The sequence below is a fragment of the Canis lupus genome, chromosome 25 (genome assembly GCF_003254725.2).
Source record: "Canis lupus dingo isolate Sandy chromosome 25, ASM325472v2, whole genome shotgun sequence".
Lineage (NCBI taxonomy): Eukaryota > Metazoa > Chordata > Mammalia > Carnivora > Canidae > Canis > Canis lupus.
The window spans coordinates 19,463,607-19,484,774 of record NC_064267.1 but is presented as its reverse complement, the minus strand read 5'-3'; the positions used below and the strand labels follow the sequence as shown (position 1 = coordinate 19,484,774).

General features: G+C 41.3%; 2 protein-coding genes across 11 annotated transcripts in view; one reads left to right on the top strand and one right to left on the bottom strand.

Annotated features, from left to right (window-relative positions):
- The window catches only part of PALLD (palladin, cytoskeletal associated protein), a 409,145-nt gene that overhangs the window by 58,302 nt on the left and 329,675 nt on the right, over positions 1-21,168 (bottom strand). The gene's annotated exons all lie outside the window — the stretch shown is intronic.
- CBR4 (carbonyl reductase 4) overlaps positions 1-21,168 on the top strand; it is a 208,017-nt gene that overhangs the window by 120,748 nt on the left and 66,101 nt on the right. The window contains exon 5 of one of the 2 annotated variants that reach the window (XR_007405832.1): positions 18,660-18,912. Coding sequence is in view for 1 of the 2 variants with exons in the window: in XM_049101115.1 (XP_048957072.1) it covers positions 18,660-18,766 (107 nt within the window). In the remaining variant the exon portion in view is untranslated. Of the gene's footprint in view, positions 1-18,659; positions 19,773-21,168 lie in introns of those variants that run through there. The other variant, XM_049101115.1, reaches the window with a different exon arrangement.

Here is a 21,168-nt window from a genome sequence, read left to right as displayed (position 1 = left end):
ACTCTTGACAACATTCACTGGTCATACATAAATAATTGAGACTAAATTCTTTGGAAATAATTAGTTTTGAAGTTTACTTGAGGAAATATGGAAAAGAAACAGATAAAATGTGTTTGCCTCAGTTAAAACAAACATAAAAATCTTTCCTAAATTATCAGCCTTTCTGTGTATCATTTAGGCCATACTTCATACTTTAGCTATGTCAGCTGTCATATCCTGGGGGAGAGATATTGTCATCTGGGACCTGGTCCTCAACTACTATTTGATGTACATAGAAACCAGATTCTTCAGTTGCTTCCATTTCTTTGGGTTTTGGTGTTTCTCAATAATGAAATTCTTTTTTAAAGAAAAATAAGAATCTCTTGAGTCACTTTGATAATTAGAGGAAGTATTTGCCCAGGCCGAACTAAAAACATTTTTCACACTTCACAGCCCAATTTGCTTCCTCAATGACTCATGTAAGACCCAAGTGAGCAAGAATAGGACTCCCACCTCGCTCTATTTCATGATCCTGTTTTATTTCTTCACAGCATCTACCACGAAATTACTGCATTTATGTATCTCTTTTTATGCTTTCCACCTAAACGCCCAGCCCTCCAGCCCACCCCTACTCCATCTCTGGGAGGTCAGTGCCCTAAGGGAAAGGACTTTTTCTGTCCAGTGATACAGAGCAATGGTTCAGGATGTGAGGTAGGCCTGACACACAGTAGGTGCTCAACAGATACTTCTCCACTGAGCAAGCTCCATTTCTACTACCAGGTTTAGCTCTTATTCCTGTCATATGGTTTCCAAATTCATCTCCAGCTGTGGGAAGAGAGAGATGACCATTTGGAATACTTATCATTGTTTCTGCTACAATGACTTATTTAGGTATAAAGGTTTGTGTATACCTAATTTATATATGCTAGACCTGTGCTGTCCAAATATAGCAGCCACTAGCCACATGTGGCTGTTGAACACTTGTAGTGTGACTGGTCCAAACTGAGATGTACTATACGTTTAAAAAACACACCAGATTTTGACAATTTAGTTCAAAAAGAAAAGTGTAAAATGATCTAATTAACATGTTTATATTACTTACATATTGAAACAATATTTTTAATAAATGGGTTAAGTGAAATATATTAAAATTAACTTCATTTCTATCTTTTTTCTTTTTAACATGACTACCAATAAACTAAAACTGCATGTGTGGCCTGTATCTATAGTTCATACTATATTGCTACTGGCGCTCCCCACAGGCCTGGTTCTAAAACTACTTCTCACAAGAAGAATCTGAAGAGGAATCATACTGCAGAGCATTAGAATCTGAGGCCTTGGTCTCTATGGGGCCAATTATGGGAGGGTAGTAATGGATTTATCCATGGTAGTGGCAAAAAGCAGTCCTCCAAATTCTTATTCATTTTTTCTAATACATTTACTGGTTCCTTAGCAAGTGATACCAAATTTTTCTAAGATTATGTTTCTCAAACTGTTCTGCTCTTCTAAGACATTCACAAAGGTAGGCTTGTTTGGGGCACCCTCAGTGCTATTCATCATGATGGGCGAGAGTACCCCACCATCTATGACAGGGCATTCTCCTTCAGGTGGTAAGAGGAGACTCCAGCCACACGGATGTTCACACTTCCCGCTGCAAGGAGCAGATTATCGACCAGTCACAGGGAAGAAGCTGTGAGGTAAAAGGCAGAGACAGCAGGCTTTGGGGTGGAGATGAATTTGAATTGTTTCTCCTAAGAAAGCCTTGGGTCCAAAGCCTTGGATCATGAAATAGAGCAAAAGCATAATGATATAACATGTTAATGGAAGAGGGAACAACCAAGTTATAAAGCTGAGGTTTTAGGTTTAAACAAGGCTGTAGATTTTTTTTCCTCCAGTTTATAAAAATGTTTAAATAAGAGCCTTAATGCCAAAGTTCAAAAACAATAGTCTACTATCATAAAATGCACACCCTATGAGTAAACTGAGTGGGTGGGAGAGAATTTAGATTGAAAATGGCCAGACAGTGGGCAGAACACGGCTCTCCAACATGTATTATGTTACTTCTAAAAGACTACAGTCACTTGCTATTGTCTTCTTGTTAAAGTCCATTCTGAAAAGTTAACAGTCTTCTCAACCATGGTATTATCACTAAGAATCTTTTGATTCCCAAAAACAGCATCTCACAGAAAAGCTGCCAAGTCAAAGAGAGATCACAACAGATACTTTCTCCATCCTCAAAGAAGATAAAATGTCAATAAAAGTATTGTTTATGCTTGATCAAGCTTTATAAAAACAAGATGCCTGGAAAAACATCTTATAGTACACTGATGAGTATATAACCTAAAAAAAAAAAAAAAAAAAAAGCCTTCTGGTATTACTGAGTTTGGCTAAATATAGTTAGCAGCCCTCATGCTTCGTGGCACATTTTCCCCTGGAATTCAGCTAATATAAATAAAACAAACGGAGGGAACCTGGCCCCCCTCCATGAACATTACATCATTCTTCCTTATTAGGAAAACTTCTTCAAACCTGACATTTTGCTGTAAACAATCAGTGTTTAATTCTCAATGAGCAACTCTAGATGGAGAACCACTCTAACCAGAGAGCTGTTATATGTCAGGAGAAATGTGGGTGACATATAGGCTCATTCTAACAATGGTATTTTAATTCTCTAAACAGTAGCACCATTATGGAAAGCATTTTAATGAGGAACATTTAATGTTTCAAGAAGAAGATACATTTAAGAAAGCATATTTCATATTCCTCAAATTTTTGCTTTCTATATATTTTGATATATGCATTACGTTGTGGTGAACAGAGAGAGAAGTCAGAAATTCTTAGATTCTTGATTTATCACAATTAGTTAGAAGCCATCTTGTAGGTTTACCATGTAGGTTTACCACAATATGGGTTCTAACCAAAGATTTTCATATCTGATTGATCTTACAATGATGATGTGAAGAAGAAAGACCTCCCTTCTCTTCTCTTAAAACATCCCTCAGTATGATGTTTACCATGTTACACAACTTTGGATTATATTTTTGGTCTGACACATTACTATACTAACATGATAACCTAGCAACAACAGCAAAAATGAACAAATTGGACTCTATTAAACTAAAAAGCTTTGGTAGCAAAGGAAACTGTCAATGAGATGAAAAGAAGTGACCTGTGTGATACGAGAAAATATTTGCAAATCATGTATCTGATAAGGGGTTAATATCCAAACTAAAGAAAGAAATCATGCAAATCAATCACCCAAAATACAAATGATCTAATTAAAAATGACACAGGAACTAAATAGATATTTTCCAGAGGAAGACAGACAGACGGCCAACAGGTGCATGAAAAAGATGCTGAACCTGACTAATCATTAGGTAAATGCAAATCAAAACCACAAAGAGCTATCACCTCACACCTGTCAGGATGGCTATCATCAAAAATGTAAGAGACAACAAGTGTTGGTGAGGATGTGGAAAAAAAGGAACGTTGGTGCATTGCTGGTAGGAATGCAAATTGGTGCAGCCAAATAGGCCCTGTGTTCGGCCTTTATCGGCCCTCATGTTCATTGCAGTATCACTTACAATAGCCTAGACATGGAAACAACCTAAGTGTCCATCAATGGATGAATAAAGAAAAGAAGATGTGGTGTTTATATATTATATAAAATGGAATATTATTCAGCCACAAAAAAGTAAATGCTGTTATCTGTGATAACATGGATGGACTTTGAGGGCATTATGCTACGTGAAATAAGCCAGAGAAGACAAACACTGTATGATTTTATTTACATGTGGAATCTAAAAAAACTGGACTCATGGAAACAGCAGATTGGTGGTTGCTAAAGGTAGGAGTGGGGGATGTGTAAAGGAAGGGTGCAAATTTTCAGTTAGAAATAAATTTAGAGATATAAGATACAGCATGGTGACTACAGTTAATAGTACTGTATTGTAGATTTCAAAGTTGCTAAGAGAAAAGATCTTATAAAAGTTTTTATCACAAGAAAATGTAACCATGTAAGCTGATAGATGTTAACTAAACTAACTGGGGAAATCATTTTGTAATACTACATGTATCAATTCATTATATTGTATACCTTAAACTAATATAATGCAGTATGTCAATTATATCTCAATAAAACTGGAAAAGAAATTATATTTTAATATGTTATATAATAACATAGATTTGTGTTTTGCAAAAACACAAACCATGTCTACTGATCTTCTTGGTATAAAATGTAAGATTTATGAACATGTGTAAAATAAACTCAATCAGAGCAAACCCTTTCCTTAATTACTTTTTCTATGAATATGGATTATTCACCATTTTGCTGATTCTCCCTGATATTTGACCTTCCTTTATTCTTTTTTTTTTTAAGATTTATTTATTTATTAATTGGGTGGGGGGGAGGCAGAGACACGGGCAGAGGGAGAAGCAGGCTCCTTGCAAGCAAGCCCAATGTGGGACTCGATCCTGGGTCTCCAGGATCATGCTCTGGGCTGAAGGCGGCACTAAACTGCTGAGCCACCTGGGCTGCCCGACCTTCCGTTATTCTTGATGTAAGGACTATTTTTATGAGAAATAAGAGTTGAGAAAAAAGTTCTAAATCTAAAGTCCACAATGGTGCAATGAGGCTGACAAAGCTGATATTACAGTGTAAAATGATTAATTTATAAATAAACCACCCTGAGATGCAACAGATCATGAGAGTAATGTGCTAAAGTGAACACGGAACCTTCTTTTATAGGGTGCTACTTTTGGCAGGCAGTAAATAACAAACCGCTCACTTCTTTTTCATTTTCCCTTTGGTTCATTAACTGATTCCGATTCATCACATATTCATGGAAATGTGGAGGGTGAGGAATGGCTTTCAGAGGTGTTATAGAGAGAAAGCAGGCTGGCCTGGAACAGAGGGGAGGATGGTTTGAATACTTCCAAGGTTATACTCCTAAATCTAGCCCTATGACAGGACTTTTTTCTTTTAACTTTTATTTTTTCAAAGTTAGGAAAAACAAGTACACCTGAATCTCTTGTGATCCATAAAATTTAACTTGAACTGAGGATGGTCCTCTTTGTTTCCCAGCACCAGCAGACTGGGAAACAGATTCCACTTAAGAACTCAAAGAACTTTCCAGTCTAACAGGCCCTGCTGTATTCTGGGAGTTTTATCCACACACTTCTTTCTGTTTTAGGAATTAGAGGTAGTGGTATAATTCTCAGGAGTGTAGACTCTGGAGTTAAATCGCCTGTATTTAAGCTAGCAGCTGAGTGTTCCTGATCACGTAACCTTTCTGAGCCTGTTTCCTCTTCCTCATATGGAGGAACGATCTCTGAGCCTATGAAGATCGAATGACTTATTACACATGAAGTATTTAGAGCAAAGCTTGAGCAAACCTTCAATAACTGTTAGTAATTTTCAGGATGATCATATAATTTAGTGTCCAAGTGTGAACCCTTGACTCTCAGACAAGTAAACTGACAGCCCTGAGAAAAATGGAACTTGTAGTCATCCCACTAATATTCTATCATGTGAAGGTCACACAATAATTTGTAAATTTAACAAAAATTTGTGCATCAATGGGTACTAGAGAGTACAGGATTAGATGGAATAGAAATACCTTAAGGGGTGCCTGGCTAGCATAGTAAATTAAGTGGCAGACTCTTGGTTTCAGCTCAGGTCATAATCTAGGGGTTGTGAGATCAAGCCCGACACCCCCGACAAGCCCCACGTTGGGCTCTGCACTCAGTGCAGTCTCCTTAAGACTTTCTTCCTCTCCCTCTGCCTCTCCTGAATGCCCTCTAATAAAAAATAAATCTTTAAAAAACTGTTTTTAATTACATTTACTAATTTTTATTAAGGCATTCTATTTTGGGGCAGCCCCGGTGGCTTAGCAGTTTAGCGCCGCCTTCAGCCCAGGGCATGATCCTGGAGACCTGGGATCAAGTCCCATGTCGGGCTCCCTGCATGGAGCCTGCTTCTCCCTCTGCCTGTGTCTCTGCCTCTCTCTCTAGCTGTGTCTCTCATGAGTAAATAAATAAAATCTTAAAAAAAAAAAGGCATTCTATTTTTCCCAAAGATTGAATGATATAATTATTTTAGAGACGGGAAAGGGAGAAAGGGAGAGAACGCATACGTGCGAGAGGGGCAGAGGGAGAAAGAGAATATCAAACAGACTCCCCAATGAGCATGCAGCCTGACACAGGGCTTGATCCGAAGACCCTGAGATCCTGACCTAAGCCATAATCAAGAGTCAGACGCTCAACAGACAGAACTACCCAGGTATCCCATATCCCAAATATATTGTAAAGTTGAGTTTAAATCATTTCAGCAATGTTTTCATTCTTCCGCAGAGCCCCAGAGACATCAGAGAATCTGGCAGTAGGGGAAGAGAGTAACACTGAGTAAAAAGGTAAACGACAGTGTGATTGCTCTACCATGGGTCCCATCTCTGCTCAGCACAGACAGATTCAACTGCGGTTCCACAAGTAAGTGGGCTGCTTCCCTCCTGACCTAGGAACTGCCCCCCAGTACACTGTCATCGTAGAGACAGAGAAAACACATCCGTTAAATATGAGCTTTAGTGGAAAAAATTCAGCTGGCATTCTCTTTTGCTTTCTGTCGTCTTGTTTTAATAGCACTCTTATGTAAGTTCTTTACTATATATAGTTGAGAATGGGGAGCTGTGATCTGACCTGTTCAGAGGCAAGCAGACTTGGGCCATTTCCTTCCACCTGGTGCCCAAAGGCAGCTCTGGAGGTCCAACCAGAGCGGCCAGGACGCAGAAGCCCATGCTCCTTTAGATGCTCAGATGGCTGTGCTGCTATCTCCCCCTGGAGCTTCAGCCTCCCCACCTATACAATTGGCACAAGGCCTCATTCTGACCTAACACGCTGGGGGTGCCTGCAGAGCCTGTGGAACCTCAGAGAACATCTGGGAAACACTTTTCTAGCTTAGTCAGCAATGTGTATTTTTTTCCCCCTGTATGTCCTTCCAAGATTTACGCAAAAGCTAGAATTCTGACTTTTTAGTCTTCGGCTTCTGGACCATCCTACCATCCCTACCAGTCTGTCTGAGTAAGAAAACTGTTGGTTCATTTATTGTCTGTTTCTTCCAGAAGGCTGCCATCTCTGTAAGGGCAGAGTCCCCATCTATTATACTCCCCAATGTATTTTCTAAAGCTTAGCACAGTACATGAGTGAACCTATGAATCAGTGAATAGGAAGAGGCAGCAGTATCTAACATTTACTGGAATCTTCATGCCAGAGCCCATCCGCTCTGTATGTACGCCTCCTCTGTCTCTCACATACCTATGTCTTCTCTCTAGTACCTACTAGCTGTAGGACCTAGGACAACTTAATCAACCTTTCTGTACCTCGGTTTTCTCATCCATGTAATAGGATCATAACAGGACTCAAGCAATAAGGCCACTTTATTTTTTTTTTAAAGATTTTATTTATTTATTCATGGCAGACACAGAGAGAGAGAGGCAGAGAGACAGGCAGAGGGAGAAGCAGGCTCCATGCAGGGAGCCCGATGTGGGACTCGATCCTGGGTCTCCAGGATCACACCCCGGGCCAAAGGTGGCACTAAACCACTGGGCCACCGGGGCTGCCCAATAAGGCCACTTTAGAGATGACATGAGACCCATGCTTGGCACAGAGGTGTGCTCTGCCAGTTGTTGTGCTAATCCTCTCCTCCTCATGAGTAAACAGCACCATCTCTGGGCCAGTGTCATGAAAGTCAGAATCCCAGGATTCATCCCTACCTGCTTCTCACCTACCATGTCTAACCCACCACCACCAAGTCTCGCCTTCCCCTCTCCTAACATCTCCCATGCACTGTTCTCTTTCTGCAGCCCTGAGATTTTTTTTTCAAGCCGCACATCTAGTTTTCTGACTCTTTTACTTACTGGGCTCCCAGGAGCTATGTTTGCTCTTGGGATGAATTCTAAGTCCTCAAACAGGGCCCAGGAGGCCTGGTTGTCTGGCTCTAGCCTCTTCTCATCTCCTCCATTCTTGGGAGTTTTCATTCTTGGAGTTTTCAGCCCTACCCGTCCACATGCATTCCTCCTGCTTTGATGCCTATCCTGTACTACACTCATCCTTCAGACGTCCGTTCCAACATCTCTTGCTGGGGAAAGGCCCCTTCCTCAGGCCTCCAAACTGGACCAAGTGCTTTGGTCTCCTGCCCTCAGAGGTCTGGGCACATTGTTCTCCACACCTGCCCCGCAAGCACACTCTGCACATCTTTCATCTAGTCTGATGGTCCCCCCTTCCCAGGCTCCCTGGGCCTCTCCCAGCTTCAGTAAAATGAGAGCCAGTAGGCAGCATGCTAACAGAAAGCAAAGACAGCTGCTCTAGAGAACACCCTGGGATCTAGTGTGGCCTTCTCCCAATGCAGTCCTTTCTGGACTTCATTCTGGTCATCCATAAAATAACCTGTACCAGACATTTAAGGCCAAAATTTCTATTAAAAATAATTTCTGTACATACATGAGAAAAGCTAACAATTACGCTACATAAAAAACAGTTACTCCGTGAGATGCTCACGTTAAGTTCCCCAGATGCCACTATCTCAGCTCTCGTTTTTCTACCATTAATTAGCTGGCTGTGTGGGCTCCACAAAACACTGTGGTCTTTTCTCTTTTTTCTCAAAAGACCAGAATTGTGAAAACTGATTTTATGAATCCTAAAAAGTAAACAACATTTTTTCCAGAGTGTAGCAGTGAGTGAACGTTAATATTACTAAAAACAACTGAGGCAAAAGAAAAGGCAGTTCTAGTTCAAAGTCCTACTTTGAGGACTATATCAGTGCATCAAACATACATATTCCAAATATGGTATAGAACATCTAAACCCGGAAAGCACTAGAGGGACTCAGGAGAAATACTGGCCACTTAATTCACCTACAAGTCACACACTAAATAAAATTATAGAGGCTCAAGGCAAAACTTAACGCCCCCTGGAAAATAACCCTAACCCCAAGCTTAATGAGCAGCTACAAATTTCTCCTGCCTACTAGTGATTTGGGGGATGGCCCCTTTAGTTGTCATTCTGCCTTCTTGCCCATGAGCTTTTCCCACATGCTGGCACCAGGCTCAGTGCTGACCATCTAATGAGGGACAGAAACAGACACAGCGCTGGCCTTCACTGAAGCTACAGGAAGCTGGTGAGCACAGTGTAACCTAAAACAGTGGTCAGCTGCATGAAAGCAGTGTAATTCATATAGATGGGTATAGTCTGTGTTTCCTCACTACACAGTATATTTAGCTCCAAATTGCTGCAGCACGGTATGTCTGACGCAAGTACCTTAGGCATTCCCAGGCAGGTGGCCTGGGGAATTGCACCAGCCTTGCAGGGCACTTTCTGTCTATCTAACTCTGGAGGGCAGGTGATTTCCAAATTAACCACAATGTCAGCAAGAGCTAGACTCTGCCCATAAAGTGTGTATTGGCTTTGCAAGACCTTGCTCTGCTCTGAGCAGCAATTGCCCCCATCTTTCAGGAGACCAGGGCACGTTTCCAGGAGACATGAAATGTGGTGAAGGGCTCCACATCGATTATGTTGCTAGACAGGGCTACCATTTAGATTTCCATTGGTGTCACCTATGTGCTTCTCCAATGGGCATGAAGGAGTCATAGCTGGCTTTTTTTAAATTTTTTAACATCTAGCATTAATGGCTTTTGATAAATTACTTATTAAAGTGCTAAGGTATAAGCCTTTCAACAGAAATGGGCTCTGGAGGAAAACCAAAAAAAATCCACAGAGATCTTTCAATTCAATTCATGAGACTGCACAATTGTCCTTGTTAACAGTTTTGCCCTGCTACATTCTCCTATTTTACATATGCAGGTTACTTGTTTTGTTTTTAAAGTAGGCTCCAGGGACGCCGGGGTGGCTCAGTGGTTGAGTGTCTGCCTTTAGCTCAGGACGTGTTTCCAGGATCCAGGATCAAGTCCCACATTAGGCTCCTTGCAGGGAGCCTGCTTCTCCCTCTGCCTATGTCTCTGCCTCTCTTTCATGAATGAAAGAAATCTTTAAAAAATCTTTTAAAGAATGAAATCTTAAAAAAAAAAAAAAAAAAAAAGGAGGCTCCATGCCCAACGTGGGACTTGAACTCAAGACCTTGAGATCAAGAGTTGCCTGCTCTACCAACTGAACCAGCCAGGTGCTCGCATATGGTGACTTCTAATTTAGGGGAGTATGAGGGGAAAGACATATTCTGGAGATGGAGAAAGGTTAGCAGTCTCCAAAGTAGAGAATAAATGCTGCTGTGACTGGCAGGCTTGAGATACACAAGGAGGGAAGGAAGAGAGGGTGCGAAGGAGAGACACAGCAATGAGAGACTGCCCCTGGTAGGAGGTGGCGCATTCGCTGCTAGCCTGGCACACACCGCTATCCCCCCACCCCGGCCCCCACCTCTCCACCACACTTACTTCACAGCACATGTGTCTTGCTCGCCCACGGTCTGCCAGGTCCTGCAATTGCATCTGGGAACATTCCTGCTAAGCAGGAATTAAAGTGCTTATTTTGTACAACACTTGGCTACTTTTGAGCTACATCCAGGACAGCATAGTACAAACGACAAAATTCAAAACTATACCATTAGAAACCACATAAGTGACAAAGAGTCAACTTTCCCCATCGTGGACTGGATTTCCCAGCCTTTTCAAATAGCTATGGAATGTGAGCAACTGTCATCCTTTAGAGGACTTTCATAAGGAAGTTTAATACCGTAGGCCTAGATGCACCACATTAAAAACAAACCATCTTATGGTCAGGAAAATGCTTTCCTCCTTGGAATTCTTGGTGGGGAGAGAGAGGTGGCCAAAGGGAGAGTTTTGTTCCCTCCAGGAGCCAGGTGACAGCAGGAAAGCCTCTCACCTGGGAGGCCGGAAGGCTGCAGGCCTCACAAGCTACCCCACACTCAGGTTCCAGCAAATATACACATGTCAGGAGCTAGGCAAATTAAGTTTCCTGGCTCTGTGGTCAGACACAACTTTGTCTGCTTATCATGATAAGCAGATATCAAGCAGGATATCATGATATCCTCATTTCTTAGTATTCTTCAAGTATGAGGGAGGATTAAAGGGGCTTATTGCTTTTTAAAATTAAACAAATAGGGGCACCTGGGTGGCTCAGTCCATTAAGTGTCTACCTTCGGCTCAGGTCATGATCTCAGGATCCTTTTTTTTTTTTTAATTGTTTTAATATTTTATGTATTTATTCATGAGAGAGACAGAGAGAGAGGCAGAGACACAGGCAGAGGGAGGAACAGGCTCAATGCAGGGAGCCCGATGTGGGACTGGATCCCGGGACTCCAGGATCACTCCCTGGGCCGAAGGCAAGCGCTAAACCACTGAGCCACCGGGCTGGAGCCACCGGGCTGCCCAGGATCCTCAGATCGAGCCCCACATCTGGCTCCCTGCTGAGCAGGGAGCCTGCTTCTCCCTCCCCTTCTGCCTACTGCTCCCCCACTTATGCTCTGTCAAATAAAATCTTAAATATTTTTAAAAATTAAATAAATGCATTGAACAACTGATCAAGAATTTATTGCATTTTATGACACCAAAGTTTAGCAAATTCATTCATAAGTGTACATAATAAAAGAGAATGAATGCCCCAGGATCTCTCTTTTAGTTGGGGGTTTGGGGTAATAAGATGGAATGGAACTGAGGGCTTAGTTCATACGGTATGCTTCTCTTATCATGTGCAGCGTGATCAATCAGCCCATGTGACCTGAACCTCACTACTGCTAGTTCCTTAACCTCGCCATGCCTCAGTGTTCCGTTCTTCCAGAATACTTACTACTGAGATTTCTTCTAAAGTTGAAGTGAGGGGCGCCCGGGTGGCTCTGTCATGATCTCAGGGTTGTGAGACTGGCTAGGGTGTGGAGCCTGATGAGATTCTTTCTCTCCTTCTCTCATCTGCCCCTCCCCCTCAGCCCTCCCAATCCTCCCCGCCACCCCCCAACCCCCCCTACCCCCCCCCCCCCCCCCCGCAGGCTCTCTCTCTTTAAAAAAAGTTTAAGTGAGGTCATGAATGGAAAAGTGTAATGCGGAACCTGGCTTTCACAAAATTTTAGTTTCTTTTCCTTTTCCTTCAATATTGGTAAAATATAAGTTTTAAGTTTGGTTTGTCCTGAAATGTCTTCTAAGGTCTCAGAATCTAGTAGAGAATTCAATTCAGACTTTAAGAGCAGGTATCAGGTTGTCTGCAGGTTTGTGGATGAATTCACCATTACTACAGAAACTGTCAGGGGCCAAGGTACACCGTCTCCTCCCTTCCCCTTTTCCTTGCATAGCTAAGGGCGCCAGGGCAGTAGAGATCACCTCAGAAGGTATACCTGTTCTCCGGCTAGAGTTCATACAATGAAGAAAATCTGATCTGGCTGCTTGAAAAGCAAACAACCAAACATCCCAAACACTTAATATAACCTTGAGTCTTCAAAAGAAAGGCTTGCACCACGGGCATGTAGAGGTCTGGAGCCCATTACAGCTCAGTTCTCCAGGGGCAGCTTATCTCCTCCTCTGACACTATCAGTTGCCAAGGAAAGATAAAGACAAAGTCAACTGCCTACCCAGTCAGAATGCAAAAGTGTTCAGGAATATTGCAGTAGGGGCTGGGCTGGGACTGGAAAGAGAATGTTGCAACATGCTAGGACTAATTCATGCTCACGTGTAAGTGGCTCTCGTGCGGAGGACTGAATCCTATACTCTGCTTTAAGGAAAAAACTTTTTTTAAAAAGATTTTATTTATTTATTTATTCGAGAGAGAAAGAGAGAGAGAGAGAGAGGCAGAGGGAGAAGCAGGCTCCATGCAGGGAGCCCAACGTGGGACTGGATCCTGGATCCCCAGGATCAGGCCCTGGGCTGAAGTTGGTGCTAAACTGCTGAGCCACCCAGGCTGCCCAAGAAACATCTTACACCCCGCAGGAAGAGTTGCAAAATAATCCATCCCCTCTCTGCTGAGCGTAGTTAGTACTCTTACGTTGCCTTGTAAGGGAAATTTCATTTGTCTGCAGTGACCTTAGAAGTCAATCACACTCTGGGGGTGTCTGAGTGGCTCAGCTGGTTAAGCGTCTGCCCTTGACTCAGGTCATGGTCTCAGGGTCCTGGGAATAGAGCCCACATTGGGCTCCCTGCTCGGCAGAGAGCCTGCTTTTCCCTCTCTCCTCCCCGCCCCCACCCTCCACATCCCCTCCATGCTCTTTCTCAAATAAATAAAATCTTTTTTAAAAAAAGTTAATCACACTACAGAACACCGTGGAGAACAGATATCTTGAAATTATTTCTTTCCTGAAATAAGAGTTCTGAGAGGCTTTGACACTGATAAAGTTCAAAAATGAAACATAGTCATAGAGTTGAATCTTCTCATTACTTCGCTAAAGACTATGATTCAGGGTAATGATTCAGTGTGAAACACACTTTGTGAATCCGAGCCTTTTCTTTCTACTATTGAGGCAGAGAATAAAAGTATATTCTGCACCACAGGTCTGAACTCCACCAGTACTTAGAAGCTCTGAACTCAAATTTTCGTAATCCTAAATCTGACCCAGACTTTTTGCTTTCAGTATTGTCTCTTTCATATACTGAGTGCTTACATTTTCTTCAAATTATTTTATCATCTGTAATGATATGAGAAGCCTTTTAATAGGAGAGGGAGAGTTAAAAGTGAGGTCCTGGGGGATCCCTGGGTGGCTCAGCGGTTTGGCGCCTGCCTTTGGCCCAGGGCGTGATCCTGGAGTCCCGGGCTCCCGGCATGGAGCCTGCTTCTCCCTCCTCCTGTGTCTCTGCCTCTCTCTCTATCTCTCTCTCTATCATAAATAAATAAATAAATAAATAAATCTAAAAAAAAGTGAGGTCCTTCTGTACAGCATACTTGCTGGGTTGAACAGCAGTGAATAATGATTCTTGCTCAGGAGCCCTGGTTTCTAGTCCCTGCCCACCACCAAAATAAGTACATTCAATCTCTAAGTTACACATATTTATAACTTTTGTTATTAGTCTTGGAACCCATCAAAGATAGGCCCTAAGAGGAGACAAAATGGCAGGCTCATAATCACATGAGGAACCGTGAATTTCAAGCATGAAGCTTGATTTCACTTTGATTTGCTTTCCCGTCTCCAGGGGGATGAGGAAGGCCCGCTACTTGCTTCTCCCTCAGCCACTATCTCAAGGGGCCCCTCTCTGTCACACAGCCCCTCTGGGCTCGGTTTCCTTACAAGTCAAATTAGTAGACTAGGCTATATTCTTGCTCTAAAATTCTAAGTCACTCTGTCATTGGGAAGTAAAAAATAATCCCGAATAACACTGATTAGGAAACAGGAGATCAGGGTACCAGAGTTAGTTCTACTGCTACTTAGCTATCTCTTAATATTCTAGAGATTTCATTTTTTTCCCATTTCCCCAAAAGGAATACATATTCACTGTGGGAAATCCAAGTATAAGAAAGTAAGAGTATTTGGATAGTAAAATAAAAGTGAAAATTCTTCCCCATCATATAATCTTATTATAAACCTTTGTTAATATTTTAAAACTCTCTTTCCACAGCCTTTACAACGCAAATGTAAATACATATAAAACACATATATATGTTTATAATTTGGATTTTTGTTTGTTTTCACAAAAATTGGATCACGCGTATGCATTTTCCCTCAGGGATCTTTTATCTTTCAACAGCTTATCATGGATCTCCTTGCATGTTGGCACTCAGCTCTACTTCACACTTTTCAACTGCCTCACAGTATCCCACAGTACAGATACACCATTCATTATTAATGACAGACACGTTCTCTTCAAATGCTCATTGGTACAAATAGCTTAGCAATGAAGATCCTTGAACTGTTTGCATATTTGTTTGGAGTCTTCTGTGCGAAAAATTTCTAGAAATTGTCAGGTCAAAAGGTATGTGAATTTTACATTTTAATGATTACAGCCAAATTGTTCTCAAAAAGATCTTATGACTATCTTTATCTGAAAAAGGAAGAAAGAATAGATGATCTTTTACCAGTATTTTTCCAACTGAACTTTCAACTCAATTAAGAAGCTTTTAAAACCAGAATGGAAGATGGGGCAGCTCTGAGATCCAGTCTGCTTTTAGCTAGGCCACTAATTTCAAGCATTTCCTTCATTAGCAAGTATTAAAACTTTGTTTTGCTTTGGTCTTAGTTGCCATATTGATGTTTTTTCCCCTGGTAATATTGCTAACCATAAATAAAGGTCTACTGTGCGTAAGAAATTGACGTTTTGGCATTTGATGTATCAAAAAATCTTATTTAAGGGGCAACATATTTCTTTACCAGGACTGGTTCTCAAACTTTAGTAGGCACCAGAATTTTCTAGAAAGTTTGAAAAACCAGACAGCTGGGCTCTACCCTCAGAGTTCCTGGTTCAGTAGGTCTAGAATGGGGCCCAAGAACTTAAATTTTTAGCAACTTCCCAAGTGATGCTGATACTGTGTGGAGACCACATTTCCAGAATCACTTCTTTTCAGAATGCCCTTTTTATTGGGCATAAACTTGTGATGAGAGAGGACCACTATCTTACTCTGGGTAGACTGTGATTTACAGGAGTCTGAATGACAATCAGTAACCCTAATTACTCTAATACATCTTCTTTCTGTTCCACTTCACTACCATAGGGGCTCTTTAACAGGTGACATGCAAGGAGCAAGCTGCAAATTCCATGAGGACTGTTCCCTAGAGTTACCTCTTACGCCCCAGGCCTACTCTCCTCACAGAACTGATACTTAAAATTCATGTAAGACAACTACAAAATAATTGCACCTCTTTCTCCCTCTTACAAAGGAAACCCTCTGTTGATCAAATCTGACTGGTATGGACACCGATGCCTTATATGTTATATAAGGCCTTAAGTTTAAGATAATCACCAGGTGCTTAGAGCCACTTATGCTACACACCTTAAATAGACAAATTTAGATCTCAATTTACCCCAGTTAGAAAAGCAAACATGAGAAAACAAATGACACGTGAACTTGGAACCTTCCCTTTGACCATGTGTAGTGGATTTACAGAACACTTCCAATGTATTTTCTGTTCTAGATCTTAACATCTAAGAATGAAATAGTGAAGTGTGTAGAAGTGTAGAATTGAACAGATTTGTTCAAGAGAATATTTACATACTCCTGCCAGGAGAGTGAATTCTATTGGAGAGCGTTTATAGGAACTACTCTTTAAAGAGGGACAGAGCCAACTTTGTCAGCATGTGCTGTCAAACTAAAGGCTTTTGCATTAGGCAGTTGTGATATACCTGGTTCATGGCATGTGTTAAGCATGAAGTCATAGTATTAATAGTTGAGAGAAGATAATCTGGTAACAAACTGGCCAAATGGCCCATCAGGAAGGGAAAGAAGGAAAAGGAGTAAGAACAATGATCTTGGAACAACTAGTTGCTATCTCAAACTCCAGGAAGAGGGAGCCTCACTTATTCAGGCTACATGAATTTGGAATTTGTGATACCTCTGAAGTTTTTCACTAATACCTCTGAAGGGGGCTTCTTAAATTAGTGGTAGAAAGATCCGCAAAAGACCTGTGTAAGGCAAGGCTCCTCTCAAGTCCTTTGGAAAAATACATCACATTACTATTTAAAACCATGGCTCCACTTCCCACCAACAGTTGTCGAATCCTTTATATGAAGAAATCTTTGTTTTGTTTTTTAATTATGATTTTGGAGTCTCTTAAACTCATAACCACCTGTCTTATGGGTAATCAAAATCAGGTAACGTTACAAAATAGAACAAAGGGATCAGTAAGAAGTGATAAGGAGGTTCTACAATTCCTTTATAAAGTATCTAGAAAGATTTCTCAAGTTATATAGACATACAGGATATATTTTGATCAGTTGGCGAACATATCTCATGGAGAAAGCAATCTGTAGGTTTTTTGTGACACTTCAGGGTGACAAGCAAGGATACTCACAGGCTGGCAAGCCTTCCTCTGCTCTGTCTGTGCGGGATCCTCTGCACCCATGCAAGCGCCCACCACCCTTGAGACACACAATCTCTTTTCCACCTCTGAGTGTGGACGTGGAGTTGAGCTGCCTTTTCTACTTCTATCACACTTGACTGCTGTCAGGTGTCTTGGCTGTCTCCTGAGGCTTCCCCTGGCACCCCCCTGGCAGAACTGAGGCCCCTTCCTCTGAGGGCTCTGCATGTACTGATTTGCGTCCACTGTCCACTGCAGGCCTCGCCAATCCATCCTGCTGCTGAGCTCATCTCTCCCCTGATCTACAAGAGGGCCTGGCCAACATCTCCCGACTCATTCAGGGAACACGGGACATGTGGAGTTGGTGTTTTCTGAGTTAATGAACAACATGCTAGCTTTTTAAAGCATATGGAAAAATCTTAAAGTATGTCACACTCCAACAGTAACTTTTTAGTATTTATCAGGGGGTTGGCAGGTGAGATTTGCTGTAGGATGTTTTAGTTCAATTTCCCGTTGCACGATTTTTTTCACCTTATATATTCTAATAAATCTTTGATAAAATTAGACTCCTATGGGTTAAAGGATACGACAGCAATCACAGGGTCTTGTATATTGAGGGCATGTGGTTTTGAGCAGACACTAGGACAGAGGGAGAGAAACCCAGAGTGAGTGAGCTCTGTGTCACCTGACCACTCAGAGAAATGCTTCACCTTATCATGGCCGGGTTTTCCCTTCTCTAAAACAGAGGTACACACACACACACACACACACACACACACACACACACACGGAAAATGTAGAAAATACAAATTATATATATTAAAATATATTTTATATATATGAAATTTTTAAGGATAAAAATGATCACAGGATTGCCATAAGAATTACTATAGAATGTATATAAAACACTTTGAAAATTAACAGTATCATTAAATATTTATTGAATAAATGAATAAAGCTATTCATTTGGATTTGGGCAGAAGAGAAAGATCAATCAAAAGCAGTCTCTCCTTCTGGGCACATTCAATCATGACTGTTAATTTTTTTTTTAATTTTTTTAAATTTATTTATGATAGTCACACAGAGAGAGAGAGAGAGAGGCAGAGACACAGGCAGAAGGAGAAGCAGGCTCCATGCACTGGGAGCCCGATGTGGGATTCGATCCCGGGTCTCCAGGATCGCGCCCTGGGCCAAAGGCAGGCGCCAAACCGCTGCGCCACCCAGGGATCCCATGACTGTTAATTTTTAAAGGTGATCTAGTCATTGTTTTCTGGAGGATTGTGGCTAAAACAAAACAAAAAACTAAGCTTTTTGCCAAAGCTCTTTGATTCACATAGCCAGATAGATTACTTTCCTTGTGGATAATGGTTCATACTAGATGCACTCTTTCTTAGAAAAGCCTTATTTTCAACGGGAAGGGGAAGCACATCTTCCCAGCCCTTCTCTAGTCCACTGAAATACAAGTGTTACTGATCCCTTCTTCACTTTCATGGAAGTGCTTGGTAGATGTGCTATAAAGCTATAATTATTCTTGAGGCAAGATGAGAGGTACCCAGGCTTTGGCAAGGTGTGGTAAATCTGGCAGGGAAGTTCAATTTCCCTAACATTGTTTCCAGTCCAGGAAATGTCTCAGGTGGCTTGGTATGGGTAAGCTGCTGCCAGTTTTTCGGGCATGGGCTTGCTTCTCTTGGAATGACATCATTTGACTGAATTCTTTACTCTGCTTGCCCCACAGAAGCCTCTGCATTCAATTGGTCTCCATTTTTCACCAAGGCCTCATGTGATCCCCAGGCTGGCTGTGTCTCCAAAAGCCTAATATGGAAGGCTCAATTCATGGGATGAACCTACCTGACTATTAAAATAGCAAAAGCATTTACTAAGGTATACTTAAAAACCATTATACGACGGGAAGACTTTCTGCTTATAGCATCATTTTTGCCTAGAACGGCCATGACTGCAGCCTTATGTCAACCTAACTCACACAATACGTAAGTACAATATTAAATTTGTTTATCCCAAAGTCTAAGAAATGGGATTGCTGAAAATCAAATATAAACTTTATAAATGCTCTTTTTAAACTATGTAAATTTTTCTCTACCTTGAGCTAACCAGAAGATAAACTGACCAGGTGGAACCTGTGATTTTTTTCCAAGCTAAACTTTCTGCCACCATAGCTCAGGGGGTTACACCAATTCATTAAGTCTCCTGTTTCCCAAATTACAGTATACCCAAAGGGTATGATGTCCTGAAATATAAATTAGCATAGAAAATTCCAAAAAGTTTGCAGGAAAGTCTTTTACTTATGCTACATGGCCCATTAATGGCAAACCTTACTGCCTTTAGAATTCCTTTCTGGCAAAGCCCCAGTAGTCATGCTTAGAAGCTAGAGCAAGGTCAGATGATGGTATAGATTTCCCTGGTTTTTGAATACTATGATATATACACAGCCACACATTTGTTTCAACAGCTCTGTCATTATTTTGGGGGTAATTGGCACTTGTGAAGCTCTGACATGGTTTTACTGATCATGCTCAGGCTTATGAACTAGAACGTGACATTTACTGGTGTCTAAGGTACATCCTTCTCCTTCTCTAAGACAACGGAATAGCAGCATCCCATAAAGTCATCAACTTCTTAGGTGTTTTAACCAAACATTCCATGAGATCATGAGGAGAAAATGAAGAAGAAAGATGCAGAATTGGACAGGAATGCCTTTTGTTTCTCGTGTCCTACATGGCATAGGGACAGTAAAGCTCAGGATACTAAAGCACATCTCATCTAGTCTCTTTGTTTCGTGAGAGGCCAGCAGAGACCCAGGGGCAACTGGGGTAGTCTGGGAAAAGACAGCACATCAGAAGACAGACTTGGGATGACAGTCATTTCCTCAACTAGTTCAGAAAATAAAAGAAGGTGGCATGAAAACAATAGGGCTGCAAGTCATGGACACGTTTCTAAACTTTACTATATCATTAACTTAAGATGCAGATCTTGGGTGGTCAAGGAGAACACCAGGTCTATGTATGTCAATCTTGCCATAATATGACGCACAGGTTCAGTCAGATCCTGTGGTTTCCTAATACTTTAACCTTCAATCTGACTACCAAGAGCTAGAATGCCATATTTTTTCTGATTCATAATTTTAGTTGGCTTCTTGCCAACAAGTGATTTTTCTTTAAAGAAGCTGTAGAAGAGATATAGTATTTGAAGCCAGATCTAAAGCAGCGATGAAAGGATGAGCTGATTAGCTCAAAGTTAGAAGAGAATCCATAAAAGCGATTATGTAAGAGAGAGAATTATACTCAAATTTCAGAGCCTAGCCAACTGTCTCGCCAAACTTTGTTTCAAGATATTCACTCTTCTTATTCTTTGCTAAATCTCCTAAATAACCAAATATTAACAATGTACTGTATTACTGTGAATGCTAATTATTTTGCTTAAAGCACAGTAAACCAGTAATTGTACTACACTATGAAATCATTCATTATCAATGTAATTCTGAAATATGACCTAATTATAGATGTAAGTAGAACATTACAGTAAAATGAAACAACTAGAGCCATAGTTAACACTGAGTAAATATTTAAAAGTCCGATTTGATAAACCTTCGGTTTCATGATCAGGTTTGCATTTGGCTTAATAAGTAGACAAAATCAAAATGCTAAGGTTAGAAAGAATAAACACTAGGTAGGTGGAGCTCTAAGCAGAGCTGTGGAAGTCACAGGGAGCCTGCTTGGGAGCTCCTGACATTACAGGGACACAGAAGGGATAGTCACAAAGCAGCCAGAATGCCTGGTCTACACTGACTGCAGGTCAATGGCTGAGTGGGTCTACTCAACACCACTGTTACATTTTCTCTTCAGCTGCTGGCCAGGGCAGGTGGCCAACCTGCAGACAGTGCCATTGTGTGGTTCCCTTGGTAACCATCCAGATTCGTCCACTGGGATTCCTTTCCCAAGTAAACTGGTCTTAAGGATTTTAAACATTCAGCATTCATCCTTAAAAACTTTCCTCCTGAACTTGTAATCAGTGTTCTTAATTTGACTTTGCCAGATTTGCCATCTGTGCTTCAGCTTTCGGAAAATTCTGCTGTTGCCCACAGTGCACATTTTCAAGTGGTAATATCACCCTGCATCTTGGGATGCTCGGTGTGCTGAAAAGAAAAACAGTCGGGAGGCAGGAGATGCAAGTCCTGTTATAACTGCACCTTTGGAAAGTCAACCAATTATACAATTTATCCTTTTTAA